The 25040-nt window shown below is 36.8% G+C and overlaps 2 protein-coding genes, 1 long non-coding RNA gene and 1 pseudogene across 7 annotated transcripts; 2 read left to right on the top strand and 2 right to left on the bottom strand.

Moving 5' to 3' along the window:
• Window positions 1-6558: 6558 nt before the first annotated feature.
• LOC148920728 (uncharacterized) lies at window positions 6559-7038 on the top strand. The gene has a single exon (XM_089046962.1). It carries the CDS (start codon window positions 6559-6561, stop codon window positions 7036-7038), a length of 480 nt encoding a protein of 159 aa, XP_088903088.1.
• Window positions 7039-8275: 1237 nt separating this feature from the next.
• Window positions 8276-11357, bottom strand: LOC148920727 (uncharacterized). 5 transcript variants are annotated; one of them, XR_016123213.1, is made up of 5 exons: window positions 11268-11357; window positions 9667-11020; window positions 8763-8832; window positions 8584-8639; window positions 8276-8476 (listed from the first exon to the last, which is right to left on the bottom strand). It is a non-coding gene; the product is annotated as an uncharacterized LOC148920727 (long non-coding RNA). The 5 variants fall into 5 exon arrangements; XR_016123210.1 differs by having other exon boundaries at window positions 8584-8832; XR_016123211.1 differs by having other exon boundaries at window positions 8276-8639.
• A 1033-nt stretch (window positions 11358-12390) lies between these two features.
• On the bottom strand, window positions 12391-12819 carry LOC103331072 (egg cell-secreted protein 1.1 pseudogene; annotated as a pseudogene).
• A 3623-nt stretch (window positions 12820-16442) lies between these two features.
• On the top strand, window positions 16443-17508 carry LOC103330950 (uncharacterized). The gene is made up of 2 exons (XM_008233553.3): window positions 16443-16766; window positions 17119-17508. The coding sequence occupies exons 1-2, from the start codon at window positions 16524-16526 to the stop codon at window positions 17299-17301; spliced, it is 426 nt and encodes a 141-aa protein (XP_008231775.2). The 5' UTR covers window positions 16443-16523; the 3' UTR covers window positions 17302-17508.
• The last annotated feature ends 7532 nt before the right edge of the window (window positions 17509-25040 follow it).

The following is a 25040-nucleotide window of genomic DNA, read 5'->3' as shown; positions in this document are numbered from 1 at the left end:
CTCGCCTATGGTTGCCACCAAGAGCTTGCAACAACAATTCTCGCATCTCCCCAAATTGGGTGGTTAGGTTGTCGATCCGTTGGTTTTGAGCGTCCAGATCCGCTCGAGTAATTGGGGTCAGCATCGACTTCACGATCACCCATGATAAGACAAGAATACCAAGACGGAGAGACCCGCTCTAATACCACTTGACGCAGCACAAGCAAATAAGGTTTCAAACGAAAACCTTGAGTAACAAGGAAACTGGAATCCACCAGAAATTAAGAGAAACTCTCTTTGGTTAATTTGATTAAAATCTGAACTTCCAAAAACGTTAGACGAACCCGTCTAAATACACAACTCTCAACCCTTATAATGCTAGGGGAGTTATTACAATTAAAACTGAAAACAGAATTAATTCGGAGACTTAACTACGTAACTCGAAACTGAAAAAAAACAGAATTTATTTTGGGAATTAACTATGTAACTCCGAAACGGAAAAACAGAATTTATTTGGAATTAACTTCGAACTTTGAATGCAGTTTTGAAAGGCCAAAAGACTCTGAATGCCAAAATCCTATCGTACGTCACGGCAAAGCCGTGGGTTTGACTCGTGGCATCGTTCCTTTCCGAAATGGTATTTTGCTCCCTAATCGGAGCTCGGACGACAATTCTGCAAATTCCCACCACGTCCCTTTTCTTGCTCAACCGCGATAAAATCTGCCATCTGTTCTACATCATTTCCCCCGAATTTCTATCTTGTGATTTTGTGAATTATATTGTGTCGCTATATTTTGCTTATGAATCCCTTTTCTTTTTAAAAAGAAAATGTTGCATGGAGTATGGTATGTTTTTATGGTGCTATATGTTGTGTACTTTGTAGAATTTTTAGTTGAGAAACTCCTATGGGAATTTTATTTGGGACATTTAATAAAGTTTTATCAAAACTATATTAATTTATTATTTATATTGTTTCGAAGAGACTCTCGAAAGGAGAGTAGAGTTTTGGTAAAGGTGGCTAGGGTTTAATTTGACTATGCTCCCTTGGCTACTACGTCTGTGCCTTCCCATCCTATACAAGGACAGCACAATCAGACTTGAATTGACAGCAGTGGATAAACCTCATTTAGCAAGGTGAGATCTATACGAGGGTGGTGGTGTGTGTAGCACGAATAATTAAAATCTAAGCTACAGGATGGAGGAATTGGAGAAGCTGCTTCGTGAAAAACTACGGTTGTCGGAGAAAGAACGTGTTGGTATTCAGACTTGACGAGTCAGAATCTATTGACCAGCTAAAGGGATCGCAATTTACACTAGTGGCTAGGGTTATACACACAAAGCTGTAAGTCGAGAGAACTTTGTGGGAGTTTTTGCATGTCTGTGGAGAGGTTCGGAGGGGGTCTCAATGAAGGAAATTGGGGATGGTAGATTCCTGATTCGGTTTGGGAACTTGAAGGATAAACTTCTGGTTTTGGACATGGAGCCATGGACGTTCTGGGATTGCCTAGTGGTTGTAGGCGAGGTTCGACATGGAATGGATGCTTGAAGGGTGGAACTTTGTCGTGTAGTGTTCTGGGTACAACTCCATGGCATCCCTGTTATGAATATGACTACTATGGTGGCTCAGAAAATTGGGTCACTGATGGGGCAAGTGGTAGAGGTGGACCGGGCGGAAGGGGATGAGTGTATGAGGCGTTTTCTGCGTGTGCGTATTCAGATGCCTATTGACCAACCCTTGATGCATGGTACTTTTGTGGAGTTTCCGGATGAAGGCTCCATCTGGGTGCAATTTCGATATGAGTTCATCCCAGAATACTGTTTTGTTTGTGGGTACCTAGGTCACTCTAGCAGAGTTTGTGTGGAGAAGATTGAACAATAGTAAAGGAAAGGCTGGGTGTCCTCATAGTGCTTAATGGCTTTCTCAAGATTGGAAGCTGAGGAAGATATGAGAGGTAGAAGACTATGCACTAATGGCCGGCGGTCACATACTGACTCTTCGGCTGACACCATGACAAGAGGGGTGGGATATGAACGACGAAGGCACTGGGAAATGCCAAGGCATCGGGAGGAGCAGAATTCCTGGAATGGGGAGAAGGGATGAGCAATATTATCCTTGGATGATGAGAGTAGTGAGAATGTGATGCAACAGTTTGTGTATGCTGGACCGTAAGTACAAGGAGTGAATGAGAGTGACCTTGGAGAAACGGCAATAGTTTCTGAGGAATATGGTTTGGCTATAGATTTAAATGTTGGGTTCATGGAAGGAGTTGGGGTGGTGTTGAGGGTCTGGAAAAAGAGGTGTCCATTTACAGTGAAGAGGATAGACAAGATGAACACATGCACCTTGCTAGCTTAACACAAGGGTTTGATCCATTCAATTTGGGGCCACTCATTGACCAATTGGGACACCAAAACAAGACACAATACTATGGTGGCAGGGGGAAAAGCACTAGGATGAGTCAGCAGGACCTGAAGTGTAGAAGCGCACAAGAAAAGAAGGTGATGCGGCCAGTGTGGGAAATTTGGGTTTGAACAATCGGAGTTGCACTGTTTGAAACCATTGTTCTTCATTGCCATGGTGAACCGTCCAAACCATGCACGTGGTGACTGTTTCAACCCATACAATGCTTTTGAACTGCAAACTGCTCCACCTGAGTAGTATTATAACCAGGATGAATGTCCATGTACACCTCCTCTGTGAGTTCGCCATGTAGAAAAGCATTCTTTACATCAAACTGGTGTAGTGGCCAATCCAAATTAGCTGCAAGGGACAATAAGACTCTGACGGTGTTTAACTTAGCAACTGGAGCAAAGATTTCTTCATAGTCTATACCATAGGTCTATGTGTACCCTTTTGCCACAAGTCTTGCCTTGTATCGCTCGATAGATCCATCTGCATTGTGTTTTATAGTAAACACCCATCTACATCCGATAGTTTTTTTTCCTTGTGGTATAGTCTCCAATGTCCAAGTATGATTTTTCTCAAGAGCTTTCATCTCCTCTTTTATAGCTTGGACCCACTTAGGATCTTTCAATGCTTCAGAGACCTTGGTTGGAATATGGATAGCAGACAACTGATGCACAAAAGCCTTGAGTGGTTCAGACAGCTTCTCAGTGGATACATGATTTGCAATTGGATACTTAGATGTCTTGCCAATATTAGGTGAATAGCGGTTTGGTGGCTTCCCACGATTTTGCCTGAAAGGTAATTGATATCCAATAGTTTTATCCTCTAAATGCACAAGTCTAGTAGGAGTAGTTACCTCAAGGATATTCTTAGGAGATTGGTCTGTTGGTACTGTTGAGTTAGAGAGAGGGTCTTCATCTTGTTGTTCTGTATTGTCTGTAGGTGTGAGACTCGGATCAGAAATATCTTCGTATGGATCAGGTGGGTCAGGTAATTGATCGCTATGAATAGGAGATTGGTCGCTTTTTGGCATAGAGTAATCTTGTGCTCCAGACTCAGGATGATCAATCATTTATGTACATATGAGAATTTCTTCGTTTTCCAAGTTGCTCCAATTCTGCTCTTCACTTCAGTATCTCCCCCTGAAGCGTAGAATTGGATGATGGGTCATGGAAGAACAACTCAGATTCCAGAAAGGTCACATCCAAAGTGACATAGGTATGTCGGGTAGGAGGGTGATAACAACAGTGGCCTTTCGATGAGTGGCATAACCCACAAAAACACAACGAAGCGCACAGGGATCAAGTTTGCTATGTTGATTTTTGTGGAGATGAACGAAAGCGACACATCCAAAGATTCGAGGTGTGAGTACCAAAACAGAGGTCAGAAGTTTGTGTTGCGCAAGCACCTGTAAGGGAGTTTTAAAGATCAATACACCAGAAGGCATGCGGTTGATTAGGTGAACTGCAGTGACAATAGCATCGTCCCAGTGATGGCGAGGAACATGAGCGCCAATCAGAAGTGCTCGAGCGGTTTCAAGAAGATGTCGATTCTTTCGTTCAGCAACACCATTTTGTTGCGGTGTCTGAGGACAAGTCGTCTCATGGATAATTCCATGTTGTTGGAAGTAAGTCTGAAAGTCATGATTGACAAATTCTCCACCATTGTCGAGCGAAGAATTTGGATTTGAGCATTAAACTGAGTTTTCATCTGTTTGTGGAAGGACTGAAAACGGGAAAACACTTCGTTTTTATTCTTCAGCAAATAAAGCCATATCATCCGTGTACAATCATCTATGAACGTGACAAACCATCAAACACCAGAAGGAGCAGTGATAGGTGAAGGTCCCCAAACATTAGAGTGAATAAACGTAAATGGAGTAGTACACTTGTTTGTCCTCAACGGGTAGGGCACACGATGACTCTTGGCCAAAATACAAGTATCACATGTGAAGTCGGAGTCCTTGAAACCTGAGAATAAATCTGGTATAAGATGCTTCATATAACTAAAAGATGGATGTCCCAATCGACGGTGCCACAACCAGATTTGCTTTTGTTTGCTATAAAAGGGATGTGTCACACTGTTAGCCATGCCAAGACTGAATTCATCGACATAATATAGCCCCCCTATCTTAGTACCACGACCAAGAATCTCCTTAGTGTGAATATCCTGAAGCAAACAAAAACTAGGGTAAATGAGTACACAACAATTCAATTGTTCAGTAAGCCGACTAACGGACAACAATTTAGTGGATAAAGATGGAACAAGTAAAGTATTAGACAGTGTGAGAGAGGATGAGAGTGCAACAGTGCTAGTCCCTATCACAGGATAAGTAACACCATTGGCATTTGCAATAGAGGTTCGTCGAGGTTGTGTAGTATTCAGAAAATCATCAGGATCAAACGTCATATGATCAGTTGCACCGGGATCAATTATCCAACTCCTGGAATCAATCTTAGCGTAAGTATGGAATCCATAACCAGTACCATTACTGGTCATATTGCACTGTCCTCGATCTTTAAGAGTAGCCCACCAATCAGGATAGCCATGCAATTTAAAACAAGTCTCACGAGTGTGTCTCGGATCACCACAATATTCGCAATCTGGTCCATGTGTCAGGGTCGTTAGTTGAGAAGTCATAATCTGCAGCGGAAGATGTATAGGATACGTGTTTAGTAGGAATTCGGATCGGGATCCGAGCTCGAGTCTGGTCAAGTCGGAGTCGGGTCGGATCGGGATCGAATCAAAGACAAATTCGGGGTCGGGTCGGAGTCATCATCGGAGTGGGGTCGAGGTCGTTGTCGGAGTCGGAGTCAAGGTCGTCGCCGTGCCATAGTCGGGTCGTCAAAAAGGATCCCTGATTCAGATTAGATTCGGGGCCAAAGTCTGCATCTGTAGGAGCTGAGCCATCTGGGCACTCAACTCGGCTATGGTTGGTTGAGAATGAGAGAAGGAGTCGGTGGTGCTACCTCCATGATGGATGAAAAAAATCACCAACCCCCATAGCAGTGGTGGGGGTGTGAAACTAAAGTCAGCAATTCCAAGATCGCCGCTCTGATACCATGCTAAAATATGAAAACTATGAGAGAATATTTATTTGTGGGAATTTTCTGTGTATTCTTCTCCTTGTAGGAAGTCATATTTATAATACAACGAAACCTGAATTGGCAAGTAAATAATAAATTCCTAAATCTATTTACAATAGGAAATCAAGAATTAAAGTAAATCAATTATAATTATAATAGGAATTCTTGGTGTGTAAGGAAAGTAAGTCAATATCCACAAGTCACGCCAACAAATATTTGCTGAGATAAATGGCTGCCCAAACCTTATACTTACAAGGATTATTCTAAACACCCCAACTTGCCTCGACGGGTAGTGGAATTAGTAGATCATGCCTCAATGACGTGGAGAAGGGACCTTATTGAAACTTATTTTAACCAAGATGAACGTCAGCATATTTTAGCCTTGCCAATTAGTTGATGGGGTTGCCCGGACAGACGGGTATGGCATTTTACTAAACATGGGCCCTATATGGTGAAATCTGGGTATGATCTGGCAATCACGTTGCGGTGGAATGGTGAATTGGGGAGGAAGGGTGAAGGTTAAAGTAGCAACCCAATAGCCCAAAGTGGTTTATGGAAAAGCATATGGGCTCTTCAGGTACCTCCTAAAATTCGTTTGTTCCTGTGGCGATGTTGTCATAATATACTAGCAGTTAGGGGTAATCTACGAAGTCAACGTATTGATGTAGAGAATGGTTGCCCTTTCTATGGCCCAGAGGAAGAAACCCAGGTCCATATTTTTTTCCGATGTGAGATTGCCAGACTTTTTTGGTTTGCAAGTCCATTACAACTAGATATGCAACGAATAGAGGGTGTGGATTTCCTGGAGTATTGGGCGCTATTCCTCAAGAAGTTTGAGCAGTGTATGAGGAAGGAGGAGATTTTCAATTACTAGCGTTTGGTCTATGGAGACTTTGAAAAGGGTGAAATGTTGAGGTTTTCGACAACAAGCCTTTAGATCCCACAGAACTGGTTGGATGTTTGATACTGCAGGTAAATGAATACCGAGATGCTCAATTAAAGGTTAAACCGCTGGTCTCTCAGCTCCCAAGGCCGCCAGAAATACTTTTTGTGCCACGACTGTTATGACATTAGCCTTCCCATGGGATGATTAAAGTAGACTATAATGGGGCGTGGGTGGCGCATACTAAACGCGGCGGGACAGGCTGGGTTCTTCGCAATGACTGTGGTAAGCTTCCGCGAGCTGGTGGCACAAGATTACCCTGCTGTGGAAAGGCACTAGCGGCCAAAGCGGAGGCCATTCGGGAATCTTTGGGTGCGTGTCTTCAGCTGGGGTTCAGACAGATAGCGGTGGAATCTGATTCTAAAGAGATTATACGACTGATTCGAGGTAAGTGTAAGGGAGTCGCAGACATCGAAGGCATCCTCTTTGATATTCAGGTCTTGGCTCCTCAATTTCAGTGGGTAGACCTTAGATATACCCTGCGAACATGCAATAAAGCAGCACATAAGGTTGCTGCATATTTTTCTAGAGTTGGGGGTACATGTAGATGGGATTCATTCTGCTCAGTATGGCTCTCTAATGTTTTAGCAAGAGATGTAAACTTTGATTCTTCAATTCAATAAATTCCGCAGTTTTGACAAAAAATAAATTTCAAAACTATATTAATTTAGTTATAGAAAAAGGAAAAAAACCATATTATTAATATTTAATAAAATATATTTTTTAGTTTTAAAAATAAAACCTCAAAATCAACATCCTTGGCCACCAAATAATTCAGTATTTGTGACAAAAACTTGAAAGTAGACAGATTTTCTTCGACCAAAAATATTGACATTAAATATAAACCAAGACCAAATTTTGGTTTGGTTGCCAATAAATCAAGGTTCATATATACCTTTAGCGATCAAAGTTTACATTTTTTGAGACCAAAACTACAGGACACCAAAGGTAAATTGCGACCAAATGTTTGAGACCAAAACTACAGGACGCCAAAGGTAAACTGCAACCAAATGTTTATTTGGTCGCCAATCCCTTGGATTTTCGGGCCATTTTGCAAACTTTGCGCGCCAATGAGGCAAGGGATCAATGACGAAATTGTGAGGAATAATGGGCGACGAGAATTATTGGTTGCTTATGTGAATCAGAAACCAAAATAGTTTTTGGTCGTTGTTTCAAGTATCTACGACGAGCCTTCTACGACGAGTCGATTGTGACGAAAGTTTCATCGGCACTATTAATTAGCGACCAAAAAACATACTTAGGCGACCAAATATATTTAGTCGCCAAATGGGTTTTTCCTTGTAGTACCTGAAACTCAAAAACACATCGTCACTACTACAAAAAAACGAAATAGACGACGGAATTCACAGTCGTTGTGATGCTTTGAAAGCCATCGTTAAATCGACCGCCATCTTTTGGAGTATCAAATTACGACGGCTTTCCATCGTCGTTGTTTATCTGTAGAGATGACGGTTTTTAGTAAAACCGTCGTTATTCGATGTAAAGACGACAGTTTTGTTAAAAAATCGTCATTTATGGGTAAAGACGTCGGTTGTTTGAAAAGAACCGTCGTCTATTATGTCTAAAGACGTCTGTTGTTTTAAAAGAACCGTCGTCTATTATGTCTAAAGACGACGGTGTGATAAACAACTGTCGTCTATCAACTATAAAGATGACGGTTTTTTCACAAAAAACTATCATGTATTATCTGTAAAACTGACTTAGTGATTTTACATTTTAGTTTTTTTTTTATTTTCCCAATGGTTCTATAGAACGGTTTTAACTAGAAAAACAACCACAATGCTTTTTGAGCAATAAATTCAAGTCCAAATCCGCTATAACCCACACCATACATACATATACTCAAAAATTGTTTCTTTCATAAAACTTGAATATTCAATAGTAATTACATAGTTTACCAATCTTGATTCCTACTATATCCATACAAAATACCATATACATAGTATTAACCTATACTTATAAATGGAGGAACTACATGCTCACAAATGTTCCCCATTCAATGCGAACTTCTGCTGGACCTTCAATGTCTGCGCCAGGGCACTGCAGATGCCCATCCAAAACGAAAAAACAAATTAAACCATATAAGTTTAGAGAGAAACTGAAGAAAAAATTAAAAACGTATAACAAACAAAGCCTAGAATAATTACTTGGGTAGTGGAAGAACTGCACTAAACAAGATCAATGAATAAAGAAAGACCTTTCTCTGATAAATAAAAGGAAAATTAAAAGATGAACATCAAAAATCACTTTGACAAAGAGAAAGCTATAGCTAGCTCTTAAATCGATGGTTGCTGCCAAAAACTAGATTGGAAAGAAAGAAGTCAACCTGGCTGATTATCATTAACTTTCCAAACTGAAGATCGTGTCCTTGCCGCTCTTGTAATCCATATTCTTCCCTGTAATCCCAGAGGCCAAAAAACATTAGCAGATGTACAAATCACAATACAATCGCAACTAGCTCTAATTATTGAAATCACAATACAATCGCAACTAGCTCTAATTATTGAAATCTAAAATTTCAATATGGAATTTGTAATGTCCCAAGTCTGGCATTGCACAAAGATGTATACTTTATAAAGCAATTGCAGGCTAATTAAAATACAATTAAACCAAATTGTGAGAGAGAAACATATATACAAGAACGGGAAATGAGAATATACTTCTTTTCAAGGCAGACCATATTACTAATTAATTGCTAATTAATTGAACAGTAACTAAAATAGAGAGGTTCTAGTTCTAGGCCGCTAGCTTATCTCTCCAAATCCCCACTTCCATAGAACAAATCCAACACACAGTCTCCCTTCTTTGCCAAATCCCCACTTTCATTCAGATAGTTAAATCTCCCTACATTCTCCATGCCCCTTCCTCTTTGAAGCACAAAATATCTCCAGCAGGAAAAACAGTGGCCAAATTATCAAAAACTTAAGATTTCTGGTTATGAATACCCGAGTAGGCTACTGGATTACACTGCCTATCCAACCTTGAGGAAGTATGAAATTTCCAGAGTATCCTAGGACATACACATTGTTGATACATGTGGTGAGGCATATGAGCCAAAGAGTGAGCTCACAAACAATAAAGCAACATCAATGTAATTATCACTAACACAGATGTACCAGTTACAAATGGGTACCTTGAAAAAATTATGAAAAAAATAAAATAAAATCTCATACAGAAAGCTAAATCCCCAAATTAAAATAAGAAAATCGAGAAGTGTGAGAATAGAATACATGGTTCTCTACGAGGCTTCAAGAGTAGCCTGGGTTTAGCCTTCGATTCCATCAACTGCTCAAAAAATCACACATTCAAAATCAAAGTAACCAAACAATAATATAGATGGTGGAAATCAGAAAAAAAGTTGAAATTTACACTCATTTTGGTATTCTAAGACTTGATAATTTCCTTTGGCTCAAAATAAAAAATTAAATTAGAAGGAGGAGGAGGAGGAACTTATAGAAGCTGGAGAGTGGAGCAGCAGATCTGCGAGAGAGAAAAAGAGAGAGTCATGACAGAGAACACAGACCAAGCCAAGAGAAATCGATTAGAACAATCTCTTCAGATTCCTTAGCAGACCTCTCCAAATCCGTATCTTCAATTCGCAAAACAAATTTCCCTCCATTAGACCTGAGCCAACACAGATAGTCATACTCATATTTCTTTGAAAACACAGATACCTTGTGAGATTCGTCACTCGTTGCTCATCAAATCTCTGTACGAAGTAGTGGCCAAATTTACCTCTGACAGAACTGCTCAATGTCAAATCCCAAACCCTTGAGGTTTTGCAAGATGGGAGAGAAAGTTCAAGATCAGAGACGAGTGAGAGCCAGTCGTAGGAGACAATCATGACTCAGAGGTCGAGAGCAGAGAGAGCCGAACTTTGTGTGATTTTTGGGATTTTTTCTTTTTGAGAGTTCGAGAGCAGAGAGAAGAACTTTGGGGTTTTTTTAGAAAGAGAGAGACGAAGGAGATCAACTCATTTACGGGGCACATGGTGGAGGAAGAGGTCGTCAGATCTGAGCGGTGGAGTCGGCTGTTGTGGTGTTGGAGCCAAGAGGGGCAGATAGTGAATGGGAAGGTGGCGAAGCCGGTGTTGAAGGACAGGTTCAACGAGATCCACAAAGAGCACGAAGGGCCGCGAATTTCGAAAGGAAGGAGGCCAGGGTTTGGAGCTTCACAATTATCAGGAGCTTTAATACAGAGACTGAAAAGATTCAAACTAGAGAGGTTCGCGAATGGCCGCGAATTCACTAGCGAAATTTTTATTAGAGCGTCTTGGAAAGACGACGGTGACTTCTTTCAACCGCCGTGCTATTAAAATCAACTAATTTGAAAGACGACGGCACCCTTCTTTCAACCATCGTGTTATCAAAACAACCATTGGATTTTCCATTTTTTAGGTGTTTAAGTTAATATTATACGGCGGTTTTATAAAACCGTCGTCTTTTCAAACACAACGACGATTTTCCATTAAACCGTCGTTTTTTTCTAGTCACTTTTTGTAATAGTGCGTTGTTCCATTGAGCAGCTGAAGGAGGAAAGGCAGAGGCTGTTTGGGTGCTCAATTCCATTGGCAATCTGCTGCTCCTGCAAACACTACTCAATTAAAGATTCAAAAAATCCAAACACTCAATGGAATAAATACAAAGATGATGATAAATGGCTTGAAAAATGAAAAAGATTTCGTATGGTCCATGTTAACAAAAGATATTACCGCAGAGAGAAACAAAAATACAAATTTCAATGTGTAAAACAAACTGTGTTGGCATTGAAAAGCCTCGTCACTACAGCAGTGAACTAGAAACTGCATATGCTTTAGCTTAATTAATGTTACCTGAACAAAGCAGATATGGAAATGTAGATGAAGCAAGCCAGCCAAAACTCACAAAAAATACTTCTCAAGATCATCCAAGTAATCAACAAGAACAACCAAAGCTAACAGCCTCAGAAAAGAGGAGATATAAGTAGTGGCCAGCAGAGAGAGAGAGAGAGAGGGAGAGAGAGAGAGAGAGGGAGGGAGAAAAGGTTGAAACCGTGTAGTTACAGTAAGCACACGGTTTCTCTGGTCTTCAATGGGAGTCCAAGTCTTCTTGGGTCAATGAGTAATTTCTTTTGCTTTTCAATGAAGAGGAAGTTCTGCTCAGAGACAAATTATCGGGGCTCCCCACGTCAGGCTAATTATTTGAATGGTCGGTTTCTTGGTAAAATTGGGGTTAGATTTAATTGAAGGAAATATCAAGACAATTACTTGATCTTTTCATCACAATATATATGGAGTAAAAGAGAACAATGGATCAAATAATAATCCCGAAATTTGGTTAAGGCATCAAGGATTTTCCCTTTCTCCACAATGTTTACTTATGATCCGTCTACAACTCATCAATAAAGAGATAAATAAATAAAAACTTTCGTTTACAATGAGAAAATAAACGAAAAATGTAATTAGAAAAAATTAAAAGTTGTAAAGGCATTTGTGCAGATGACAGAGTCAAAGAGGCTTTGCTTATAATTAAGGGTCTCGTCCTATGCAAGCAAATATTTTAGACTAAGACTTTAGGCATCCATTGCATCCCTTAATACGCAAATGTATCACAGATTCCATTTTTATTTTTATTTTAAATTTTATGAATGTTGTTCTTAATTATATTGTTTTGGCCTCCATCCATCCTTTTCAGAACTACGTTCACATTGCATGTGTCGTTTTTTTAACACCAACAGCATCACAAATTATAAGTGATGACATAACGGCCAATTAAAAGCTAATGAAGACATACAACACACTCATTCTCGAATTATAGAGGCTAGAATTGAATATAGCAAGGCCAACAAAACCTTACTAATTATTATTTATTAAAATGGCAAGACATGCATACATGAATCTTACCCTGAAACAAAACAAAATGCAAAAAGCAAATTCTCGAGCAACCAACTTCTCCAAATGATGAACAACTGTTTTGTCAATTAATAGGTTTATCAGCTGCGGGTGGTGATGGTGGTCTCGTCGGAGGGGATTGAATATGATCGGCTTCATCACAATAACCCTTGAGTACATCCGTCTCCTCAGTTGTAAATCCTAGTGTGCCAAGCAAGGCAGGCCAACACTGATGTTCAATGGTTCGAATGGCTTCGCAACAGCCATGCCCTAAGTAAGTCTCACCATTCAGGAAAAACATGACAACCTCACCAGAACATGCGTGAAGCTGAAACAAAGAGTCCCAGCAGTTGGAAGATTCTTCATCCAAATTCAACCTAGCTTCGAAGTTCGGGTTCTGGTTCGATCCAATCGGATCATAGTTCAAAGAGCGAGCACTAGTGGTCATGGATATGAAGAGTGGCATGGTCCACAAAGCTAGAAAAGTGAGAAGGAAGAGGTTGGAAGCAGCCATTTTGACTTTGATCCCTTAATTTGTGGATGATTGAGAGATCGATGTGATGTGTGAGGAAGGGAGGATCCAAGGGTTTATATATAGAGGCCAGAGCAAGAGGAATTTAGTGTTACAAAAAGAGATGGGTGGTGAAGAGGCTTCTCAATCAAAATTATTAATATCACTTGTGCATGCGTTATTACAAAATTAGTGGGCAATTAAGACTTTAACAATTAATTAATCGATTGATCTTCCAACCATGATCAAAGAAATTATGACAAGTTTGTGATTGTTGGTCTGCCTTAGCTGGAGCCAGTAGTTGGTTTGCTTCGGCTTCTCTCTTTTTGGACATATTGTGATGTTAATGAACCTCTCAAAATTCCATTCAGTTGCATAATTTGAAACTGATTTATGCTAAAAAAGAGAAGGTAACATAATTGAAATAGATTGCACAAACTATCAAAGAGATGAAGTGAAGCAGACAAGGGAGGAGTTCCGACAAAGCAATTCATCTTGGCTTATTCCCTCTTGCACAGACCAGAGCAGAGCAGTTCAAATACTCAAATAAGTTGTGTATAAGAACCAAACCATTATAACAAAGGCAGGTCTAATGAGCTTGTAGATCTTGAGGAGCAAATTTCACACGAACCTGGCCAATAAGCACACAACTACTTTTGATCCGCTCGAGTTGATAAAAAATGCTGCATCAAGACCCCAAATTTGAGTTGGCTACAGTGAATAATTTGCTGGCTTCAACAGCAGTCTTGTTATGTACTTATGATTATGAATACTACATGAGTTGATCAGAAATGTTCTTTCTTAGAATCTATGCATATAAGAACAAGGAAAGCAGTTATGCCTATAATTCAGATTACTCAACAAAGACTATTTCCTTTTTTCTTCCTATTTTTAAAGTTTACTATGTTTATTCCTCTGTTTCTTTTTCTTATAAATTTAATATATAACAGTGGACTCAATAACAGTGGAGTTCTCAACAAAGTTAGCAAAAATTTAGAATAGGAGGGCGCTGCAAAGCCTAAGAAGGAAATCGAAGTGGCACCCCCATTTGTTGCTGTTGAAAGATTTCATAAAAACCGCAGTTATTCAAAAGAGGGAGAAAATCTTTACAAGTTTTGTTAGAAACCACTTCCACCTGACAAAAATTCAGATTTGCTCCTAAAACAAAACACAATAAGGCCAATAGAATGAAGAACAAGCAGTCGAACAAACAATAGTGCGTCAAATCCCAAAAAAATATAAAGTAGAATCAGCAAAAGAAGCAACTCATATTGAAATGCAGCGGATGTGGGCTTTGAAAGTGGGGAATCATAGGTCAGCCCCATCACATCGATCTTTTTAACTTTTTTTCTGTGGCGAACTTCACCACCAACATCATCTGCTCCTTTGGAAAGAGCATAGCTTTTGCAGCAGAGAGATTTTTGGTGAGAACTACCACTTCCACTTGGACCTCCATTGTCCTCGTCACGTTGTTGACCTTGTTCTGCTGAATATGATTGGTTCATCATGATTTGGTCGAGTTCTTTCACTCCTTGCCCATGCACCAAACGCAACCCACCCTTCTTTACACCCGAGCAATATCTTCTTCTGTCTGTGGTCCCTAGTTTCGAATAAAATCTTCATCTAACTGTATTCCCTCTTCCAAGTCTTACCAGATACATAAGATACCCAAAGGTGATCTGCCACAACATAGCCTCTTGGTAAATAAGTAACCGCAAGAAGTTCTTCTCCGGAGCGACACTCAATTACAAAATAATCAATTTCAGAAAGGTCATCAGCCAGACTTGGGTGATCTTCTTCAAAGACAGCACATACTACAATCCCCAAGAAGGTGCTACAAGAATCCGGAGGTAGCTCCACAATTAAGAAATCTCCCACACTTTGATTATTGAACCACTCTAGAATTCTCCTTCCAGGAGTTATAGTTCCAATTGGCCAGGCCTAGGGATTACCTGTACAGTATAGTTAGTAACTTGTTAATAATAATAGTAATAATAATAATTATTATTATTACAAACAACAAAAGATAGAGAACCCGAAGGAATCTCCATAACATTCCAAGTATTATACTATTGCAGGCTTCATTCTGAACTAAACCAAAGCAATTCATGTTAGAGTTAGCTCACAATTGGATGCAAAGAAGAACCAAGGAGTTGCAGCGAAAGGAAGAAGAAAGAGGAGTCTTGGCCGGAAACCGATCGATCGCCAGGATGGTGATGTTTTACTTCGCTTTTTTACTAGTCCAACGTGACTGTATCATATTCTCTTGTTAGTCCATGACATGTGTGGTACTCTTTTCTACTCTGAGATTTGTTCCCTATGAAGGTTTTAACGAAGCCACTGTATCGTATCGTTCTATATACCATATTTCGGTTCAATGAATGAATTCCATTTATATGAAAAATTAAAAAAAATTACCCCACTTTAGATGGGTATCTACCTATCATTTTACATTCGATTTAGAGAGAGAGGACAACAAATCCTAATCGTTCACCAAGGTATGGCACATGGCAAAAGCAAGAGTGTCCAACTTTACGATATTTACTATTAGGGGAAAATTTTAGAAATGTCATTTGTACTTATATATTAATTTCAATTTGTCACTAAAGAAAATTTTAAGAGAGATGTTATTTTGATTTTTCAAAATTCCTAAGTTAGAATATGTGGCATGTACAACACACGTGACAATTTTGAAAATTTTCAGATGTGATTTCTCTTAAATGTTTGTTTTATGATGAGAAATTGTAGACGTGACATTGATAAAGTTTTCCCCTTAAAAAAATAAAACCATTTTTAACCTAAGGTTATATTTGAGCATGTGACAGGAGAGAGTGAAGAGCCAAGGAAAAGAAGTTGGGCACCAACACACTTATAAATACTAGAATAAAGTTGATATAGATCCAAATTCCTATTAGGAGTTGAGTTTAATTCTTAGATTTGGTGACTTTGATCCAAGTTCTTTGACTTTTGTGCCACATAGAATTACATTCCTTTTTTCATATATATATTTTTTATGTAATCTTTTTATTATTTCATTTTTAAAATCATTGTTTGTTTCAATGTTGTATGTTGTTTCATATTTTCGACAATATATAATAGTATTTTATGTATCTTTTTTATTTTATTTATAGGGAACATACAATTTTATTTTGTATATTTTTGTATATGACTTATAGGTAGTCTTCTAATTTATATTCCTAACTTATAGGTAACATGATTTATCACGAAGTATTTTTCGTTGCTAATAATAACACTATTTACCTGTATGTTTGGTACATAATTTATTGTACATGTGGGTGCTTGTCTAATCGATTGGTATAATATGTGGGTCTTTACTTTTTATTGATTAAATTGTATTTTATCCATATATTAGGAATATTATAAAGGAAAAAATTCAAAATTTTAATTCTGGACTTCAATTAAAAGGAAATAATGCATTAAATTTATATTTTCAATGTGTTTTTCTTATTTACCTCAGAGGGTAAAATCGACAAAAAAAATATATATATATCAAAGAATCCGCATCTAAAATAAAAAATGCAAGGGCTAAACTCAATGACAGCTAATTGTTTTGGACCGCTAAAAAGCCCTATAAATACCCACCACCATGCACCGAACTGCCTCACACCATCACAAAACCTCTTCTTCTCATAATAATCTTGCTTTCCATCATCCCATTTTCCATATAATTCCCGAAATTACCCGCCATGTCAGAAGAAGGGCACCACCGTGGCCTCTTCCACCACAAGAAGGATGAAGACAGACCCATTGAAATCTCAGACTACCCTCAGTCTGGTTACCTTGATGAAGGACGTCCCAGCGGCGTTGGTGGCTATGGCGTCACTGCCACTCATGAATCTAAAATTGACTACAAGAAGGAGGAGAAGCACCACAAGCATCTTGAGCACCTAGGCGAGGCCGGGGTTGCTGCTGGTGGTGTTTTTGCCCTGGTATGAAACCACCTTTTATATATCAATCTTGTAATTTTATTCATGATCTTAGCTATAGTTATTTATTATTTGTAAATTTAGTACTTGTGCAGTGTGATCGTTCTTAAAAGTCAAGGATCACAACCAGAAATTCTTACATTTTCAAGGCATCTCTCAATAACTAATTATTATGCCTCGTAAGCAGATCATTGTATACAACGGTTGTATGTAAGGATTATGTTATGTGAGGCCACCAAATGTTTGTTAACTTCCAGGTCTTTTATGAGACTAATGTAATTAAGATCTGTCCCAGAAAAGACCCTAATTAATTAACTCTTATTGAATTTAATAATGATCATGATCTAATGTGCAGCATGAGAAGCACAAGGAAAAGAAAGACCCAGAGCATGCCCACAGGCACAAGATAGAGGAGGAGATTGCTGCAGCAGCTGCAGTTGGGTCTGGTGGGTTTGCCTTCCATGAGCATCATGAGAAGAAAGAGACAAAGAAAGAAGAGGAAGAGTCTCATGGAAAGAAGCACCACCATCTCATCTAAATCTACAAATAAATACTATATTTTATAGTTATCCAATGTGTCTTTACTTATCTGCGGTGAGTGATGTTTGATCTCAACAATGTTATAATTGTTGAGTGTTTATGTGTGTTTGTCATATGAGTGCGCCATCTGGTTTCCTTTTAGCACGCTATGTGTCTATCTATTTCTCATTGTTAATAACAAATAATATCGTTTACTTGGTGTTAATTCCTATATTATTGTTCTTTATTTTTCTATCACAGAAAATATATTTATTTTTTTTGTGCTACGTGTTAACTTCTTTACTTTCATCATGGGTTCATGGTTCATTTTGTCAATCCCATCTTTAGTACAAATTGACTTAGCAAGTATCTGGTCCCATCAGAGAACGGTCTACATTGGCTTTCAATGGTGAGACCATCATATTCATCATACTGCCATTTAATATAAATATAAATAAATTAATTAATTTTTATATAAGAGATATTGGGAGATGGGAAACGTAGGATCTTGGATGCATAAAAATTAATTAACTTTTTCCTAATATCTCTGGTATAAAAATAAATTAATATGGTTGTGTGTTAAATGCATCTTTTTGTTGGGATGAATTTCTGCTTCTATTTGTTGTTGTTAGAGCATTCACAATAGGCTATCTAAACCACCTCCTTAGAAAAAATTTAGGGAGGAATTGGAAAAATACAACTCCAACTATGCTTTCTATTTACCTCCTAAAATAAGAAGACTTCTACGAGCTCCTAAATCTGAGGAGAGAGAAGGGACTCCTAGTGGCTCCCTATAATTTAATGCTCTTTTATTTAATGAGTATTTCAAACCTTTAATTAATCCTTACTACTTTTTATATTATTTTTTTTAATAGAGATGAATCAATTAAAAAAGAGTTATAGTATTTATGACTCCTTAAATTAGAAAACATGATTGGAGTTTAAATTTTATAGAGAGCTCCTAAAATAACTTATATATATTTTTAGCTAAAATTTAATTAAAAAATAGAGAACATGATTGTGGATGCTCTTAATCGAGAAAGCAAAGAAAAAACTCCTTGAGTTCTGAATTTTGCTGTTCATCTCTCTCTCTCTGTAGCCAGTGTCTCTTTCAGACTTTAGCCTGCCTCTGCAACTAATTATATTAGGTGAATCATTTAAGAAAATGGCTGATATTTGTATAGATATGGGATTTTTATATTTAGCCTTGGAAATGTATAAACTAGCATGAATTGCTCTGTTGAGGCTAATTGACATAGGTAATAAGTTGGTTTGGAAGTCAGTCACAATTACATAGCATAGCATTGATATGATTGTGCTTATATCTTTATAGATGTTTTGGTTGTGGCAAGATGGAAGTGGAGATTGTCTAAGTGACATCCAAGATAAAGAGATTGGGACAAAGGTTATGCACAACAAGAACATGGTCAAGAAGAATAAAAAATGGAGGCATTGAGAAATAATATAACCGCAAGTTTAATAAGTGTATTCATGGAGAAATTGTATATGATTATGTGTTTATAATTAGTTTAATTTTTGTTATGGTCATATTATTGACATTATATTAATTATGAATGGAATATGTTGGGTTTAACTTCCAAATATTAACTTTCAATATGGTACTTTACTTATTTCATGATTGAAATAATTTTGAAGCTGTGATGGTTAGGAAACATAAACAAAAGAATTGTATAAAGATCAGAAGTGAAAGTGCTTTTTATTTTACCAAATAGTTAAATAAATAAATAAAAACCATTTTAACGTCATGTCCTTTTTAGTCATTATACACGTCACTCAACACTTTTACATAAAAATTTACTAAACACTCAGAAACTGATTTTTGTACTAACATCACTTTAACTATAAGTTTGCCAAACGCCAAATTGCTTTCATTCAAAGTTGATTTCTCATGCAGCAAATTTAAAAAAATTATTTTCACAGCACAATAATGCCAAACTGACCCTAATGCTCCTAACCACTTGATCTAAAAGCCCTTGCAAATACAAAATAATTAGTTTAAATTTGAGGCTTCATCTCAATTAATTGAATATGATATTTTTTCTTTTGCTCTGGTATTAGAGTCCATATTCATATTATAATAAATATTTTATTTATTAATTTTTATATCAAATAGTATAAATCCGTCTTCTAGTCTCTTTCATGTGTAACGGGTCCCGGGGCAATTTGTGTATAGAACCAAGCAGTTACGCTTCTTCGTGCCTTTTAAGCCAAAACGTAGGGTAGGCAGCAATTATCATACAAACCTCTCCATTTAACGATGATGAAAGGAGTAGTTTAACTAACAGAGTGAGCACACTTGGAGGAAATTACAAGTGAATAATGAGGGGTTGACTCTAATGACCCTACCTTTTTCCTCCAAATAATAATTTTGAGTGAATATGCAAGTGAAGTTTTAACTCTCTTTAACATTCTTATCACAAATCATTCATTACAAAATTAGATAAGGGAAGGCGGAGGACAGTGGAAAATTATTGTCTTGCAATTTTTCAAATGCCGACCATGGAATTTAAGAAACCCCCATATTCCAAAATTATTTGCAAGAAAAACTTATAATCTTTTTTCGGGTTTATGAATCCAAATATAAGGGATATATATATATATATATATATATATATATATATATATATATTATTGCGCACATCTTCAGTTTTGTGCAAATGTTAAATCGATCTAGTTTTCAATGACCAAATGGTCAAATGTGGTATTAATTTCCACACCGCTGATTTTTTGGTTAAAATCTTATCCGAAAGAGAAAGTTTACCTATTTGATAGGTGTTTTTATACAATCTTCATTCAGGTGAAGAACGGTAAATCAACTTTAATTTTTCTTTCTGACATCAACTGGGGGAAGGGGTGAGAGGAAACCTACTGTCATCCGTTGACAAGAAATAGAAATATTTGTAGATTTCAAGGTGTAATAAGTAAGTGAAAAGTCTTTGTTGAAGAAATGTCTTCCATAACGGCCGAGAGAGAGAGCACCAAAAAATCCAGACCGTCCACCAAGGTTTGGATAACTAGCCATGCATGTGATGTGGCAAGAGCAAGACAGCTCCACTTCAGGGGAGAGAGAGAGAGAGAGAGAGAGATCCAAACGAATCCAGACCGTCCACCAAGGCATGGATAGGTAGCCATGCATGTGGCAAAAGCAAGAGAGCCCCACTTTAGGTGGATATTTTACCGTAAGGTTTTTTCGTAAGTTTGGGTGGGATTATATGGCTGAAGGAGAGAGAGATTGAGAGAGAGAGAGAGCACCTGAAGGAATCTCCATAGCATTCGAAGTGAACTATTTCAGTGTTATGTGCTTGGGACATGGCTCGTGTGATTGGGCGATTAGATACAGGGAGTTGGTATGTGACTTCTTACGGCCTCCTATGGTTGCAGCAATATCTAGAAATTTCAGTTGGGATAAGAATTAGATGAAAAGGTTTGCTTCGAGGGAACCCAAAACCTCCAAGTTAGATAAGCTAATAGTAGGAATATTATCTGCTGTCCCATTAATGAAAAGTCATTAGAATTTATACACAGATCAAACTCTAAATGAAAGCATAAAAATAAGAAACACTTTCTCACGACATCTCTCAACTATGAGAGTGACTAACTATACTAATACAATTACTCAACTAAAGTTTAAAAGACATGCAACTTTATCAGTATTCAACAACTAAAGACACGCAGTCACTACTTTAAGCAATTCCACTAACACTAGTAAAAAAAAAAAGTGGTGATTTCCCCACTCATTTTTCTCTATTTTATCACTTACACTCCTTTTTATAACTAAAAAGGAGTGTAAGTGGATAAAATAGAGTGGAAATCACTGCTAAAAAAAACCCTTATGCGACCAAATTTTGTGTGATGAAATATATTCGTCACTCAAAGTCTTCTTGTGACGAAAAACAATTGTCGCTTAAAGTCACTTTGCGCGACAACAATACATCGTCGCTCAAAGTAACTTTATGCAACGAAGTGACGAAGTGTGTTTCGTCGCGCAAAGTCTTTACAAAATAAATAATAATAAAATTATTTTTTAAAATCTTTGCATGACGTAATCAAAATATTTCGTCGCCTAAACCGATTTTTTTTTATTTTTTTATTTTGTATGCATAACTCTTAAGAAATAAAACGCTCTATATATTTATTAAGTAGCTTTAAATTTATTATTTTAGTTCGGATCGGATTTTTGTTAGAAAAATATATTATTGTAGTTCGGATTGGGTTTTTGTTAGAAAATACATATTTAAAATTGATGATCGAATTAATTCATTGTATTCATATAGGGTCAAGGAGTGTAGCTGTGAAAAATCATCAAAATCGAAATTGAAATAACCTTTAAATTGTGATTTTTTGTTTATAACCGTCGAAATTTTTTGTCCCGTTACTTGATCTCTGAATGTTTATTTTTTCCAATTTTTGGCTTATATGATCTTGAAGTATAAACAAACAAGTTTGACGGTTGGATCCTTGAAACTAGTTTCGTAGAATGTGTATGCCATTAAAACAATATATTCACTAACAATTAAGAGTTTATTTATATTTTCGTTAAATATAACATAAGATTTTGTGGTATCCACTAGTGTAAATATTTTAAATTGAAGATCAAATTTAGTCATTGTATTCATATAGGGTCAAGGAGTGTAGCTGTAAAAAATCATCAAAATCAGAGTTAAAATAACCGTTAAATCGTGATTTTTCATTTATAACCGTCGAAAAGTTTTGTCTCGTTACTTGATCTCTGAATGTTTATTTTTTCCGATATTTGGCATATATGATCTCGAAATATAAACAAACAAGTTTGACGGTTGGATCGTTAAAACTAGTTTCGTAAAATGCGTATGCCATCAAAACAATATATAGACTAACAATTAAGAGTTTACTTATATTTTCATTAAATATAACATAAGATTTTGTGGTATCCACTAGTGTAAATATTTTAAATTGAAGATCAAATTCAGTCATTGTATTCATATAGGGTCAAGGAGTGTAGCTGTACAAAAATCATCAAAATCGAAGTTAAAATAACCGTTAAATAATAATTTTTCATTTATAACCGTCGAAAAGTTTTCTCCCGTTACTAGATTTCTGAATGTATATTTTTTGTGATTTTTTGGGGCATACGATCTGGAAGTATAAACAAACAAGTTTGACGGTTGGATCATTGAATGGTTTTTGTATATATATATATATATATATATATATATATACAGTCCCCTTCTATTGAGGGATCCCTTAAATAATTATTCAAGGGACGTCCATTTGAGATTACCCATTTTCCATTGTAGCAAACCAAAATTGCAATTGTGTCCATTTCTGACCATCATAAAACTTCCTTTTGTTAACACATGTTCAGCTACCAATAAAAAATCTATCAACTAGTGGATAAACCATATAGATAAAACATCAATTAAACATCAACAACCAACAATTTTAAAACATCTGTATTATGCAAAGTGAAACAGTTCAGCTAGCATAGCTGTGTTTCAAGCTCCAGTAAGGAAGGCATGTATCAAGAACTCTTAAAGTTAAATCCACCCAAAGCCATTAACGTAGGGTATCCTATTACTAACTAACTACTTACAAATTGTCAAACCTCGACTATCCAAGATTTTTTCATATCGAATATCATACCACCCAAAAGAGTGAATACATTACTTTCAAGGAGATCTGCAAGTCCTAGTCTCAATCACAAAATAGTGTATACATCATTTCAAAGACAAATCATAAGCACAAAACAAGGTATCCAAGTCCAAGAGCTTAACAACCACATGAAATAGTTGGTAAATTTCATTCAATCACAGAAACAGCAAGCCACAACAAAAACCCATTAATATCTCATTCAAAACAGTGAAAGCAATCACCCTATAATCTCAATCAATCAAAGAAACCCAAAACAAATACAAACAAAAACAAAAACAAAATCAAAACATAATCAATTTATGTAGTTCATTCAAAAAATCACATCCCAAAACAAAACAAACAAATTTAGATCATTAAAACAAATAACTGTGTTTCTTCAATTGTTTTTTTGTCAGAATAAAAACCTAACTTAGTAATTAAATTCAATAAGCAAAAGAAAATCTTCAAAATCATTGTAGATTGGACAAGCTTCAAGCATAATATTCCTTGAGACAAACTGAGAAATATTTGTTGCACAATCTCAAAATTTTGGTTTAAAAAGTTCTTGTATAATCTCATTGAAATAACATTCTCTACACAAGCTGAAAATATTAATTGTAAACAAAGAGAGTAAAATTTGAAATTAAACCCACAATTATGTTTCAACAAATTTATGTACAATCTCACCCAAATTTTACTTGGAGGGAACTCACATCAAGCACCAAAAATCCAAACCCATATACGAAATTGAAACAAGGAGAAGAAAACCCAAATGTGTAGGAGAAAAGCCAAGTTGTCTACCTGAGATGTCATCTCTAGGCATGGAGGTCGAAAGAGGTGACAGAGAGTGAGAGATGGAGGTGGAAAGGTCGTCGTCGCCGATGTGGGTTAGGGTTTCTAAGGAGGTGACAGTGACTGTCGTCGATGTGGGTGCAAGCAAGAAAGAGAGAAGAAAGAAGAGGAGGGCTGAGTGAGTGAGATCAAGAAATTGTGAAAGAGGATTTGAGAGAGCACAAAATGACTAAACAAAAGTGAAAGATGGGCAATAGGCTGTCAATAAGGAGTTTTTATAAGGGGTATTTGTGATTGGGTTTCAAAATAAGGATAGTAGTGAATAAATTAGGTGAGCCAAGGGTAAAGCCGCCAATTTCCCTTAAGAAAATAGAAGCTACACACACACACATCTCTCTCTCTCTCTCTCTCTCTCTCTCTCTCTCTCTCTCTCTCTCTCTCTCTCTCTCTCTCTCTCTCTCTCATTTCTTACTCTTATTTCAATTGTAGAATGCCCTATTATATTAAGGGAAAGTCGGTTGCTACTAACCTGTGGCGGCTAACAAAATAGCATGTTGTCGATTTGGCATGACATTAACAAGATAAGGCTGCCAGCAACCCGAAATTATAGCATGAGGTGTCTCATGCTTTACAAGGTAAATAGATGAACTCAAGGTGATAATGCATGTAATGAATGTAAGACTGCCAGGTATAAAATGTAATAGTAGGAGGTGTTGCAAATGCAATAAGATTACTTCACTTTTGAGCTTAGCCATTTAACATGCATGATAATTACACACATAAATATAACCAATATATATATATATATATTAAATACAAATAATTATTAAAATAGTACTGTAAACGTAATAATATATATATAAACGTTTAATATTCTTTTTTAAAAACTTTTAAGAATACGGATTCTCACATACATATATTCTTAACAGTAATACTATTTAGATACACAAGATTGAGAATATTAGCTGACTATCTTATATTGTAGTTGATGTGGTCATGTCATGTCAATTAATGAATTCTGCCATGTGAATTCTATTTTTATTTATTAATTTTTCTTTTCAATAATCATTAAAAACAAAAACTAAAAGTGAAATAGAAAATAAATAAATAAAAACCCTGACGTCCCTCGTCCGCAGCTTCACGCTTTATCTGCTCCACTGCAATGTCTCCATTTTTGTTGTTCTCGCCAAATAAATATGAACTAGTTGTATATTGTGGTAAACAAATCTTAAGATTTATATTAAACTGATGTATAATTGTTGTTGCATATGTGGAATTTAAATCAAATTGAAAATTTTATTCCATTGTTTTTGTGTTTTGAAATTTTCAGTGTAG

Source organism: Prunus mume, linkage group LG1 (genome assembly GCF_029339155.1).
Source record: "Prunus mume cultivar Tortuosa linkage group LG1, ASM2933915v1, whole genome shotgun sequence".
Lineage (NCBI taxonomy): Eukaryota > Viridiplantae > Streptophyta > Magnoliopsida > Rosales > Rosaceae > Prunus > Prunus mume.
The sequence above is the reverse complement of the archived record's forward strand: the minus strand, read 5'-3'. Positions and strand labels throughout refer to the sequence as shown.

Excerpts from the sequence above, each read along its gene's own strand:
- LOC103330950 (XM_008233553.3), top strand. The coding sequence starts at position 16,524 with ATGTCAGAAGAAGGGCACCACCGTGGCCTCTTCCACCACAAGAAGGAT. Across the intron at positions 16,767-17,118 it reads CTGGTGGTGTTTTTGCCCTG|CATGAGAAGCACAAGGAAAA; the intron begins GTATGAAACCAC and ends TCTAATGTGCAG.
- LOC148920728 (XM_089046962.1), top strand. The coding sequence starts at position 6,559 with ATGATTAAAGTAGACTATAATGGGGCGTGGGTGGCGCATACTAAACGC.